Here is a 13,211-nt window from a genome sequence, read left to right as displayed (position 1 = left end):
CTGCATAGAAGAAGTGCAGGAAACATTTTACCTGCATCATCCTGTGCTCCAATCCAGAGTAGCTTGGTGACAGGAGGAGTCCCCATGCAGGGATCTTACCCTATGAGGAAATGGAGAGCAGGATACTTCTGCAAGTCTCAACCCTTATGGACTTTTACAGACTTTGCTTCTGAGGACTCAGATAGGCTTCACCTATGCTGATCAGATGTCAGAGATACTTGGAGTCCTAGATACTGTGTTTCTTCTCCAAGGCTGGCACTGTCACTGTGGTGAGACCTTTCCCAGGAACCCCAGTCACTGTTGTGATCAAAATTCCACAGAATTAAATATCCTTTCATGACAAAAATTCTCAAAAAATCAGGTATAGAGGCAATGTACCTAAATATAATAAAGGCCATATATGACGAGCCCATAGCTAACATCATACTCAATGGTGACAAGTTAAAAGCCTTTCTTTAAGATCAAGAACAAGACAAAGATGCCCACACTCATCATTTCTGTTCAACATAGTTTGAAATCCTCACCATAATAATTAGGCAAAAAATAAATAAATAAAGCCATCCAGGTCAGAAAGGAAGAAGTAAAATCAATTCTGCTTGCAGATGATACGATCTTATGTACAGTGTTGACATGAAACAAACAGACTGCTAGGTATCTCTCCAGTAAAGATGGGTTTATTCAGGATCAATAGAGAATTGCATTTCAGGGCTTGCAACCATGGTGAGCCATGTGCAAGTTCCTGCATGGCAAGGGAAAGAAAACACCTTTATAGGGAGGAAAAAGCAGTTAGGAGGTCCTTTCCAGCTAACAGAGAGTCCGTGGCTTACTTGGTTTGTCCTTGCCAGGAAAGAAAAGGAGCCTTTCTTCTTCCTATTGGGCTCTACTACTATCACGAGACACGGAAGCTCCCCCTTCTAATCTCTTGATTCTATTTAATTGAAGTTTCTGTGTATTAAGTTTATACTATAGAAAATCCTAATGACTCCATATAAAAAGCCTGTTAGAACTGATAAGCAAATTTAGTAAAGTTGAAGGATAAAAAATCAATGTTAAAAATTAATTATATTTCTATGCACTAACAACCAACTATATGAAACAGAAATTAGGAAAGCAAACCCATTTACAACAGTAAAAAAATAAAATAAAATATTTAGGAATAATTTAAGCAAGGAGGTGAAATTTTTCTGTATACAGAAAACTATAAATATTAATGAAAGAAACTGAAGACACAAATAAATGGAAAGATATTCCATGTATTGGCCTGGAGTAATTAACATTGTGAAAGATCCGTACTACCCCCAAGTAATATACAATCTCTCCCCAAGCAATCTCTATCAAAATTCAAATGCATTTTTCTTTGAAGTAGGAAAAAACTATCCTAAAACTTGTACGGTACCACAAAAGACCCTGAATAGCCAAAGCAATCCTGAAAAAGAAGAACAAAGCTGGAGGTATCACACATCCTGATTTCAAACTATATCACAAAATTATAATAATCAAAACAATATGGTGCTGGCATAAAAACAGGCACAAAGAATGGTGGATCAGATAGAGAGCCCAGATACAAACCCATACATAAATGTTCAACACGAATTTAATAAGGAACACACAATGAGGAAAGAATAATCTCTCCAATAAACAGTATTGGGGCAATTGGATAGTCATATGCAAAAGATTAAAACTGAGTCCCAGTCTCACACAACTCACAAAAATTAACTTCAAATAGATTAGACTTAAAGGTAAATCCTAAAAGCATATTAGAGATACCAAGGAAACATTTCATGCAAAGATAGGCTCAATAAAGGACAGAAATGGGAGGGACCTAACAGAAGCAGAAGATATTAAGAACAGATGGCAAGAATACACAGAAGAACTATACAAAAAAAGATTTTCATGACCCAGATAATCATGATGGTGTGATCACTCACCTAGAGCCAGACATCCTGGAATGTGAAGTCAAGTGGGCCTTAGGAAGCACCACTATGAACAAGGCTAATGGAGGTGATGGAATTTCAGTTGAGCCATTTCAAATCCTGAAAGATGATGCTGTGAAAGTGTTGCACTCAATATGCCAGCAAATTGGAAAACTCATCAGTGGCCACAGGACTGGAAAAGGTCAGTTTTCATTCCAATCCAAAGAAAGGCAATGCCAAAGAATGCTCAAACTACCACACAATTGCACGCATCTCACATACTAGTAAAGTAATGCTTAAAATTCTCCAAGCCAGGCTTCAGCAATACGTGAACCATCAACTTCCAGATGTTCAAGTTCGATTTAGAAAAGGCAGAGGAACCAGAGATCAAATTGCCAGCATCCACTGGATCATCGAAAAAGCAAGAGAGTTCCAGAAGAACATCTATTTCTGCTTTATTGACTATGCCAAAGCCTTTGACTGTGTAGATCACAATAAACTGTGGAAAATTATGAAAGAGATGGGAATACCAGACCACCTGACCTACCTCTTGAGAAACCTGTATGCAGGTCAGGAAGCAACAGTTAGAACTGGACATGGAACAACAAACCGGTTCCAAATAGGAAAAGGAGTACGTCAAGGCTGTATATTGTCACCCTGCTTATTTAACTTATATGCAGAGTACATCATGAGAAACGCTGGGCTGGAAGAAGCACAAGCTGGCATCAAGATTGCCGGGAGAAATATCAATAACCTGAGATATGCAGATGACACCACCCTTATGGCAGAAAGTGAAGAAGAACTAAAGAGCCTCTTGGTGAAAGTGAAAGAGGAGAGTGAAAAAAAAAAAAAAGTGGGCTTAAAGCTCAACATTCAGAAAACTAAGATCATGGCATCTGGTCCAATCACTTCATGGCAAATAGATGGGGAAACAGTGGAAACTGTTGTGGCTGCCTTTCTTTTTCTGGGCTCCAAAATCACTGCAGATGGTGATTGCAGCCATGAAATTAAAAGACACTTACTCCTTGGAAGGAAAGTTATAACCAACCTAGACAGCATATTAAAAAGCAGAGATATTACTTTGCCAACAAAGGTCCGTCTAGTCAAGGCTATGGTTTTTCCAGTCGTCATGTATGGATGTGAGAGTTGGACAATAAAGAAAGCTGAACGCTGAGGAATTGATGCTTTTGAACTGTGGTGTTGGAGAAGACTCTTGAGAGTCCCTTGAACTGCAAGGAGATCCAATCAGTCCATCCTAAAGGAGATCAGTCCTGGGTGTTCAATGGAAGGACTGATGTTGAAGCTGAAACTCCAGTACTTTGGCCACCTGATGTAAAGAGCTGACTCATTTGAAAAGACCCTGATGCTGGGAAAGATTGAGGGCAGGAGGAGAAGGGGATGACAGAGGATGAGATGGCTGGATGGCATCACCGACTCGATGGACATGGGTTTGGGTGGACTCTGAGAGTTGGTGATGGACAGGGAGGCCTGGCGTGCTGTGGTTTATGGGGTCATGAAGAGTCAGACAAGACTGAACGACTGAACTGAGCTGAACTGAAAAGCATAAAACTCCTGAGGTGGGGAGGTGGGGGTGGGGGGTGGAAATAGGAAAAAAGCTTCTTGAAATGAGTCTTGGCAATGTTTCCTGAATAAGACACCAAAAGCATAAGCAACAAAAGCAAAAATAAAAAGGTAGGACTGCATCAACTAAAGAGCCTCTGCACAACTGAGAAAACGATGGTTTGAAAAGGCAATGTACAACTTGGGAGAAACTAATGTATGGCAAAACCACTACAATATTGTAAAGTAATTAGCCTCCAATTAAAATAAATAAATTTATATTTTTAAAAAGTGTCAAACCATATATCTGATTAGGGGTTAATATTCAAAAAATATAAAGAAACTATTAACTTTTATCAAAAAAGCAAATAATTCAATTTTAAATGAGCAAAGGATCTGAATAGACATTTTTCTAAAGAAGAAACAAATGGCCAATAGGTATGTAAAAAGTGCTCAGCATAATTTAGGGACATGCAAACTAAAGGCACAATGAAGTATTACCTCACACCTACAGTCAAAAAGATAAGAGATAACAAATGTTCACAAGGATGTTGAAAAAGGAAATCCTTACACACTTGTTGATGGGAATGTAAATTGGTACAGCCATTGTGGAAAATGCTATGGTAGTTTCTCAAAAAATTAAAAAATTGAACTACCATATGACCCAGCAATTCTACTTCTGGGTGTATATCCAAAGGAAATGAAATCAGTATCTTGAAGGGAAATCTGCACATCCATATTAATTTAGCAGTTTTCACAATAGACAAAATTTAGAAATAGTCTAGATGTCCTTCAAAAGTTAAATGAGTAAAGAAAGTGTGAGATACACAGACATATGCAATGGAATATTATTCTGACTTTTAAAATTATAAGGAAATCTTTCCATTTGCAGCAACATGGATTAACCTGGAGGGTATTATGCTAAGGGAAATAAGCAAGACAAATATTTTATGATATTACTTACATGTGCAATCTTAAAAAAAGAAAAAATCAGTTTCTTAGAAGCACAGAACAGAATAGTGGTTGCAAGGGGCTGGAGAAAAGGAGAAATGGGGAGACACAGGTCAAAATGTAAAAACCTTCAGATATAAGTCTGGGGATCTAATGTACAGCATGGTGACTACAGTTAATGATAATGGTATCCAATGAATGCTTCCCTGGTAGCTCAGACGGTAAATAATCTACCTGCAATGCAGGAGACCTGGGTTTGATCCCTGGGTTGGGAAGATCCCCAGGAGAAAGGAATGGCTACCCACTCCAGTATTCTTGCCTGGAGAATGCCATAGACAGAGAAGTACAGCCCATGGGATTGTGAAGAGTCAGACATAACTAGTGACTAATACACTTACAGCCTATGAATGAATAAAGAAGATGTGGTATACACACAATGGAATATTGGCATAAGAAATGAAATACTGTCATTTGTAGCAACATGTATGGACCCTGAAAATAGCATACTAAATGAAGTAACTCGGAGAAAGACAAACTACTTATCACTTATACATAAATTCTTTTTTAAAAAACATTTTTTATCTTTTTTAATTTAAATTTATTTATTTTAATTAGAGGCTAATTACAATATTGTATATATAATATAAATGAATCTATTTAGAAAACAGATTCACAGACATAGAAAACAAACTTATGGTTACCAAAGGGGAAAGGTGAGGTGGGGGGCTGTAAATTATGAGCATAGAATTAATAAATACACACTATTATATATGGGCTCCCCTGATGACTCAGGCAGTGAAAAATCTGCCTGCAATGCAGGAGACCCGGGTTAGATCTCTGGGTCGGGAAGATCTCCTGGAGAAGGGAATGGCAACCCACTCCAGTATTCTTGCCTAGAGAATCCCATGAGCAGAGGAGCCTGGTGGACTACAGTCTATGGGGTTTCAAAGAGTCAGACACAAACTGAGCAACTAACACTAACACTAATATATATGAAATGGGTAGTCAGCAAGGGTTTACTGTATACTTTATAACAGGGAATAATATTAAGTGTTTTATAACACCCATTATAAAAATAACCTCAAAATTTTTATACATATGATTATATGCATTATATATATATGGATCACTTTGCTGTAAGCCCAAAACTAACGTAATATTATAAATCAACTGTATTTCAATTAATAAATTAAAAATTTTACTTAATAAGTTAATAAGGATCTCAGCTGTACTAGATGTAAACTGATATGCACATTTGTGACTACAAATCTTTGTGAGAAAGGCATTATTTTTTATTCTCCTAATATCCTAATCCTGATTCTCTGATTTACTCATCTGCTTATTCTTCTTTTGAATGACAAGGACACTGAGGCTAAAAGATATTCAATTAACTTCTCAAGGTACATACCTGGCAAGTGGCAGAGCCATTGTATAACACCAGGTAATAAAGTCTGGGCGTAAAATCTACTACTCCAAGATCTCCTCTGATTCTGTCCTTAGATTTAATGCCAGGCATTTCATTCATGAAGACGCAACATGCTAGGATTTCCCTTAAAGAGGCTGACTCATGGACCAAAATTAAGCCTGTCCGGAGAATTAGTCTCCTTCCTGAAAAAAATGTTTTTTCTACCAAGAGCAGCCAACTGAGAACCAAGCTCAGTTGCCAGACTTTGAAAAATGAAGCTTTGGACCTAAATTCAAGTAACTCTTCAATTAGTGCCTTCCTGACCTAAATCTACAATCTTGACCCCCCTTTTGATTCCCAGTGGGCAAATTGAGTGTCATGCCAAAATGCCATTGTCACTACACAATTTCCCTTTAACTCCACAACTCTCCATTCATAACACTGTACACCTGTCATTACATATTCAGTGTCTGTATTTTCCAGTAGAAACAAAGGGAAGTCATCTACCTGGTCCTCTGTTGGGAACCTCACAAAGCCTACAATTATGCGACCACTGAACAGTTTGTTTTGTTGAAGGTCCTGAGATCCGCCATGCAGGAGGAGCTGGAGGCAGCAGAGACCAAACCTTCTGTGCTTGACTTGTTCCGCACACCCAACCTGCGTAAAAGGATCTGTCTCCTGTCCTTTGTGAGGTGGGCTTCACACAGTACATGAGGGATGTTAAAATAGTGGAGATGTGATTGTATTTGTTATTTCAACATCTATAACATGCTAGAGGGGCAGACTTGAGACAAAGTATGAGGAAGTTAAGAATATGGTTGCCATGTTTGGCTAAAAGTGAAAAGGTTATGAAAAGACAAGCACGGAAGTAATTATACAATGAGGAGTTCTGTTTGTCACACCACCCTACCAGGCTCATCACTGCAGATGCTGAGAATGTCAATCATGGCACATGATTGGCTATGAGTATCTTGGCTATAAGTTTCTTCACTTGTTCTAATTTTAATTAAAGTAAAACTACAAATAGTAAAATGAACAAATATATGCTGTTCAATGAACAATTCCATACACAGATAGCCATCACCCAGATCAAGGTATAGAAAAAAAGCTAAAATTCTAGAAGGCTCCATCATATCTCCCCTATAGCAAAACTCTCTCCCCGGAAGTGTAATAACAATTGTGACCTCCATCATCATACAATCATTTTAGATAATTTTAAAGTGATAATCTTGCAAGGAATTATTTCACAAAATAGACCATTCCTTAATAGTTTATCGCCAACACTGCCTGTCTGGGCCAATATTATTGCAATTTGTAGGACCTATAGTCTAAACTTATGTGTTTTTCACCTTTGTTCACCACAGATTTGCAAATGTGCTGACCCATTTTGGCCTGACTCTCCACCTCCAGCACTTGGGGAGCAATATTTTCATGTTCCAGATTCTCTTTGGCATAGTCACCATCCCAGCTAATTACGCCGCTCTTTTGGCACTGAATCACCTGGGCCGTCGAATAACCCAGATGCTTTTCATATTTCTGCTGGCCGTCTCCACTCTAACCATCACATGTGTGTCTGAAGGTAAGAAAAGGCCAAATATTCAAGAAAGAAAATGTCTTCCCCGTCCTCATTTCTCATGAATTGTACTGGTCACACCTATTGCAAGCAAGAAGAAAATGGAGACTGGGTTCTAACAATTCCCCGAAACCAATCTGGAGTTTTAGTACATGTGCATGCTAAGTCACTTCAGTCTTGTCTGACTCTTTGTGACCCTATGGACTGTACCCCACCAGGATCCTCTGTCTATGGGATTCTCTAGGCAAGAATACTGGAGTGGATTGCAATGCCCTCCTCTAGGGCATCTTTCTGTTTCAGGGTTTGAGCCTGCATTTCTTGCCTCTCCTGCATTGACAGGCGGGTTCTTTACCACTAGCGCCACCTAGGAAGCCCCAGGTGTTTTTAGTACATATTCTGCTATTAAGTTGCTGGAAAAAGAGCCAAAGATCTGTCAAGGTTGGCTCTGATATCATGTCCAAGAAGTATCTGGAAATTGATGCCATGTATTACTGGCAGTTTCTCTAAGATAGCATTTGATCACTTGGCTTTGCCCAGTCACGCTTCATTTGGGCCTTTGCTTGCTTGCTTGTTTGGCCCCCTGCAGTGGAAGTGCAGAATCTTAACCCCTGGATGGCCAGGGAAGCCCTGCCTTTTTATAGTAAGTATGAAGGGTCTAGGAGCTTCCCTGGTGGCTCAGCAGTAAAGAATCTGCTTGCAATGCAGGAGACGTGGGTTCAATCCCTAGGTTGGGAAGATCTCCAGGAGAAGGAAACAGCAACCTACTCCAGTATTCTTGCCTGGAGACCCCCATGGAGCCTGGCGAGCTACTGTCCATGAGATCTCAAAGAGTTGGACACGACTTAGTGACTAAACAACCACAACCTGGAGGATCTAGACCTTGTGGCTGCATCTCGTGCAAGGACACGATACTGTCACTTCCTCTCTTCAGGCTCTCTCTCTCTCTTTTTTTTTAATTAACTTATTTATCTTAATTGGAGGATACTTACTTGACAATATTGTGATGGTTTTTGCCATACATCGATATGAATCAGCCTCAGGTGTACATGTATCCCCATTCCAGAACCCCCCTCCCACCTCCCTCTCTACCCTATTCCTCTGGGTTGTCCCAGAGCACCAGCTTTGAGTGCCCTGCTTCATGCAGTGAACCATGACATTTTATTCCATGATTCTGTCTCCAGAATGTATATATATTCTCCAACTCTGGTTTAGGGGTGTGGTCTTGACCTCAAGAAAACAAAAATTTCTTATCTTCAGGCAGAGAAGAAATATCCATTAGGAACAAGTCACCGTAGTTAAGGGCCTCTCTTAGAATCAATTTCACTGAATTAAGCAATCATGTGTAATAAATAGGGGAACCCAGATGGTCACCATGCTTCACGTGACTCCCAGTGTGCAGTTACATATTTTACATGATACTTGAGTAGCAGGTTCCACTCCTCATCTTTTTATTATTATTATTATTGGAACATAACTGTTTTACAATGTTGTGTTAGTTTCTGCTGTATGAAAAAAATGAATCAGCTATGTGTATACAGAGATCCCCTGCTTTTTGGAGCTCCCTCCTACCCACCCCCATCCCACCCATCTACCTCATCACAGGGCACTGAGCTGAGTTTCCTGTGCTATACAGCAATTTCTCACTAGCTAGCTATTTTACATGTGGTAGTATATATATATGTTAATCCTAGATTCCATCAGTTCAGTTCAGTCGCTCAGTCGTGTCTGACTCTTTGTGAATCCATGAATTGCAGCACGCCAGGCCTCCCTGTCCATCACCAATTCCCGGAGTTCACTCAGACTCACGTCCATCGAGTCAGTGATGCATCCAGCCATCTCATCCTCTGTCGTCCCCTTTTCCTCCTGCCCCCAATTCCTCCCAGCATCAGAGTCTTTTCCAATGTGTCAACTCTTCGCATTAGTTGGCCAAAGTACCAGAGTTTCAGCTTTAGCATCATTCCTTCCAAAGAACACCCAGGGCTGATCTCCTTTAGAATGGACTGGTTGGATCTCCTTGCAGTCCAAGTGACTCTCAAGAGTCTTCTCCTAGATTCTATACATATGCTTTAATATACAGTACTTGTTTTTCTCTTTCTGACTAACTTCACTCTGTATGACAGACTCCAGGATCAGCTACATCACTACAAAGGGTCCAACTTCATTCCTTTTTATGGCTGAATAATATTCCCTTGTATATATGTACCACCTCTTCTTTATCCATTCATTTGTCTGCTGATGGACATTCAGGTTGCTTTTACGTTCTAGCTATTGTTAACAGTGCTGCAATCAAATTGGAGTAGATGTGCTTTTATTTTTATTTTTTTATTATTATTTTTTTAACTTTAAAATATTATATTGGTTTTGCCATACATCAACATGCATCCACCATGGGTATACACGTGGTTTTCTCAGGATATATGCCCAGTAGTGGGATTTCTGGGCCATATGGTAGCTCTGTTTTTAGTCTTGCTCCTCTCTTCATCTTGAACAGCATCAGCAGAGCAAGTTTGCTGCCTTACAATCAACATCACTCCAATGTTGCAATATTCTTGTGAGATTTTCTGTAACTGGGTGGAAACTGACTGAACCTTGCCTTCAGTGTTTCCCGAGGGCTAGCATTCTTTCCTTTGTGAAGGTCCTTACTCCTGATTTTCTAACATTATTCTAAATCTAGTTGCTCTTCAAATTGTTCATTAACATAGCAGCCCTGCCCTTTTATTATATTCTTCTGCAATATAAGTCCCTTGTAAATATTGCATATGCACCAATGTTTCAAATTCATGAAGATTTAAGTGATGATCATACCCCTCAGAAACTGCCAACAAGAGTTCTACATTCTACCTCAAGGCCAGAGGAGACACAGAACAGAATTAGTGCCAGAGAACACCTGCTGGTCTCACCTTCTTTTTCCTCTTCTGCAAATCTCAGACATTCAAGGAGAATTGATGAAATAACCCAGACCCTTTTATTCATCATGAGTCCTAAAAAGTAGATAAGTCACATTTCTCAGCCTATTAGACACTGCACATTTTCGACCCCTGTGCAGCTTCTCTGCAATGTATACTTGCAAACACCTCCATTCAGATCTTCTTCATTTGTAATTACAGGAATGCAATTGCTTCAGCTCAGATTTCATGAGCCTCACTGGTCTTTCTCTCTCCAGAAATGCAGGCCGTGCGTATGGCTTTGGCAGCTTTAGCAACAGGAGTTTCTTTTGCCACATTTGCCAGTAATTTTTGCCATGGAAGTGAATTGATTCCTACTGTGCTCAGGTATACTGAAATCTCATGGATACTCTTTCAGGATCAAAACAGACCTTTCTGAGTTAACTGACATTTATTGAAGGAAGAAAAGAAGATTGGTTAGTTATCAAAGCAATCAATTATAATTACAAAACACCAGCAATTTATAAGCAAATTTATTTAAAGCAGACTTTGTTGGGCACTGGGTGATGCCCTTAAATGCATCATCTTATATAGTCTTCTGAACCACACAAAGGATAGATGGCATGAGTAATGGTATCTTTTTTAATGATCAAACTGTTTTTTAATGCACTTAATGTACTTGAATTTGAAAAAAATTGCTTATGATTAACAGAAAATTTCAAAAGCAAGCATATGTCATCAGCATATGTCTACTGCTATGCTATCTCCCATAATCAAAGCAAAATAATAAATCACAAATTATATTGTAGATTTGTACTTGACTTTCTTGTATTATTGTTTATACCCCAAGGGTAACATCTGTGGGAATCATGGGAATTGCTGCTAATACTGGGGCAGCCCTGGCTCCCCTCTTGATGATTCTAACGGTGTATTCCCCTCACCTGCCCTGGATCATCTACGGAGTCTTACCCATCCTCGCTGGTCTTGTTGTCCCACTCCTTCCTGAAACCAGGAATAAGCCTCTGCCTGATTCCATCCAGGATGTGGAAAATGAGTGAGTAAACCCTCTAAGTGTCCCTTGGGGGAGTTGTGCACTCAGGGTCTGTGACGAGGATGGCCAAACATGAGTTGAGACACTGTCCCCCAAACAAGCTAAGATCTAAGCTATTTCCAGGTGATCCATGCCTTTGGTTTAGCTAGAGTCTCATCCCTCCCCACAGTGACCTCAGACTCTCCCAAGCTTCCCTGGATCACCCAAACCAACATCAGTATGCACCAGTAGGTTCAGTGGTGAAGAAGCCAAAATTAGATGCTCTGGTGTGACATACACACTCCTAAAGGTGTTTCACAAACATGCACTGATCCAAACATGGGATTCTCATCCCTCAGACCCTGGCAGACCTCAGCCCAGAGAGGGCAGTAAGCTCTCTGAGATTGTTGGTGTCTGTAGGTCTGTGACCTGCCCAGGTCACTGAAGACCTGAGGGAGACCAAGGAGAAGACCAGAGCCCCTCCCCTCCCACAGATGGCAGTGTATCTCGGGGGAAAGAGTCCTACTGTGTTGCCTGTGAGATTTGGACCATCTGACTTTCCCTGGAAATGAAATGTTACAAAAAGAGAGAAGAAGAGTAGTAAATATTGGGATTCATGTATACCTGTGGCGGATTCATTTTGATATTTGGCAAAACTAATACAATTATGTAAAGTTTAAAAATAAAATAAAATTAGAGAAAAAAAAAAATAAAGTGATGACTGGGAAAGGATTCTATGACTTTCTGTGTTCCATTTGCCTTTTCCAAAAACTTTTGACCAATGCAATGGTGTCCAAAAGTAAAAGTAGAAACTATTGAAACTGCCTTCCCAAAGTTTGCTCTGGGAGGTTGGTCTTTTTCTTCACAAGATTCATTCCAACTCTCAGGGCTGAGGTCACAGTTTTCACCCAAGCTGGTGGACAAAAGATTAGCTTATTCTAAAAAAATAAACATGTAGGGCATATAGGCTTCTTCCATGTCTTTTTATTTTTGTGTGTTTGCTTACTGATTTATTTGTATTTGTCCTAGGGAAAAAAGCTCAAGAAAAACAAAGCAGGAAGATACTTTCATGAAAGTGACACAGTGTTAAGGGATTCCAGGAATGAACTGTTAATCAAAGAGGAAGAAAAAATTGGTGTCTTTCCTAAATACTAACAAAATGTGAAGAATAAATAAAACAAACTGTATGATAAAAACATAGATCCATTGACTATTGTTGTACTAATTGCTAAATATTCAATACCTACAACCAATCATTGTAAGAGGTATGAAAGAAAATAGAATTATAAAAATATTTATATTAAAATGTTTATGTAATGGTAGAAACCTAGTATCATTTTCAAATAAAAAGAAATCCAGAAACAGACCATAGTATTTTAACATTTAATATATCATAATTTGGGCATAAGTCACTAGAGGAAATAGAGTATTGTGCAAAAAAAAAAAAAAATAGCATTAACCATGTGGTTAGAAGTTGCTAATAATTTGATCACATAGTAAACCAGAAAAATCTACCTGAATAAAGTTAAATGGAACAAATAAACAAAAGAGATGATTATACTGCTTTCTTTCTGTTTTGAATGACTTTTATCTCATTTTCTTACCTAATTACTCCAGCTGGGACTTCCAGTGCTATGTTGAATAGAAGTGTCAAGAGTGGACATTCTTGCCCTGTTCCTCATATTAAAGGAAACACTTACAGTTTCCCCTGTTAAGTACAATGCTAGCTGTGGGCTTCTCACAGATAGCCTTTAGTATGTTCAGGCAATTTCCTTCTATTCCTGTCTATTAGTGTTTTATCACAAAAGGGTGTCATTTTTGTGAAATTCTTTTCTGCATTCATTGAGATGATCATTTGATTTTTATCCCTCATTCTGTTAATGTGGCATGTCAC

General features: G+C 39.1%; 1 protein-coding gene across 2 annotated transcripts in view; it reads left to right on the top strand.

Moving 5' to 3' along the window:
* LOC147341981 (organic anion transporter 7-like) overlaps window positions 1–12,519 on the top strand; it is a 29,571-nt gene extending 17,052 nt beyond the window's left edge. For both annotated transcript variants that reach the window (XM_086384478.1, XM_086384479.1), the window contains 5 exons: window positions 6,406–6,521; window positions 7,194–7,408; window positions 10,566–10,674; window positions 11,138–11,341; window positions 12,347–12,519. In XM_086384478.1, the coding sequence (XP_086240604.1) occupies window positions 6,406–6,521; window positions 7,194–7,408; window positions 10,566–10,674; window positions 11,138–11,341; window positions 12,347–12,407 (705 nt within the window). In that variant the 3' untranslated portion in view covers window positions 12,408–12,519. The remainder of the gene's footprint in view (window positions 1–6,405; window positions 6,522–7,193; window positions 7,409–10,565; window positions 10,675–11,137; window positions 11,342–12,346) is intronic.
* Window positions 12,520–13,211: the final 692 nt, after the last annotated feature.

The sequence above is a fragment of the Bos grunniens genome, chromosome 29 (genome assembly GCF_055505025.1).
Source record: "Bos grunniens cultivar Pamir isolate PY7600 chromosome 29, Bosgru_T2T1.0, whole genome shotgun sequence".
Classification (NCBI taxonomy): domain Eukaryota; kingdom Metazoa; phylum Chordata; class Mammalia; order Artiodactyla; family Bovidae; genus Bos; species Bos grunniens.
This window is presented reverse-complemented; position numbering and strand designations above follow the sequence as displayed.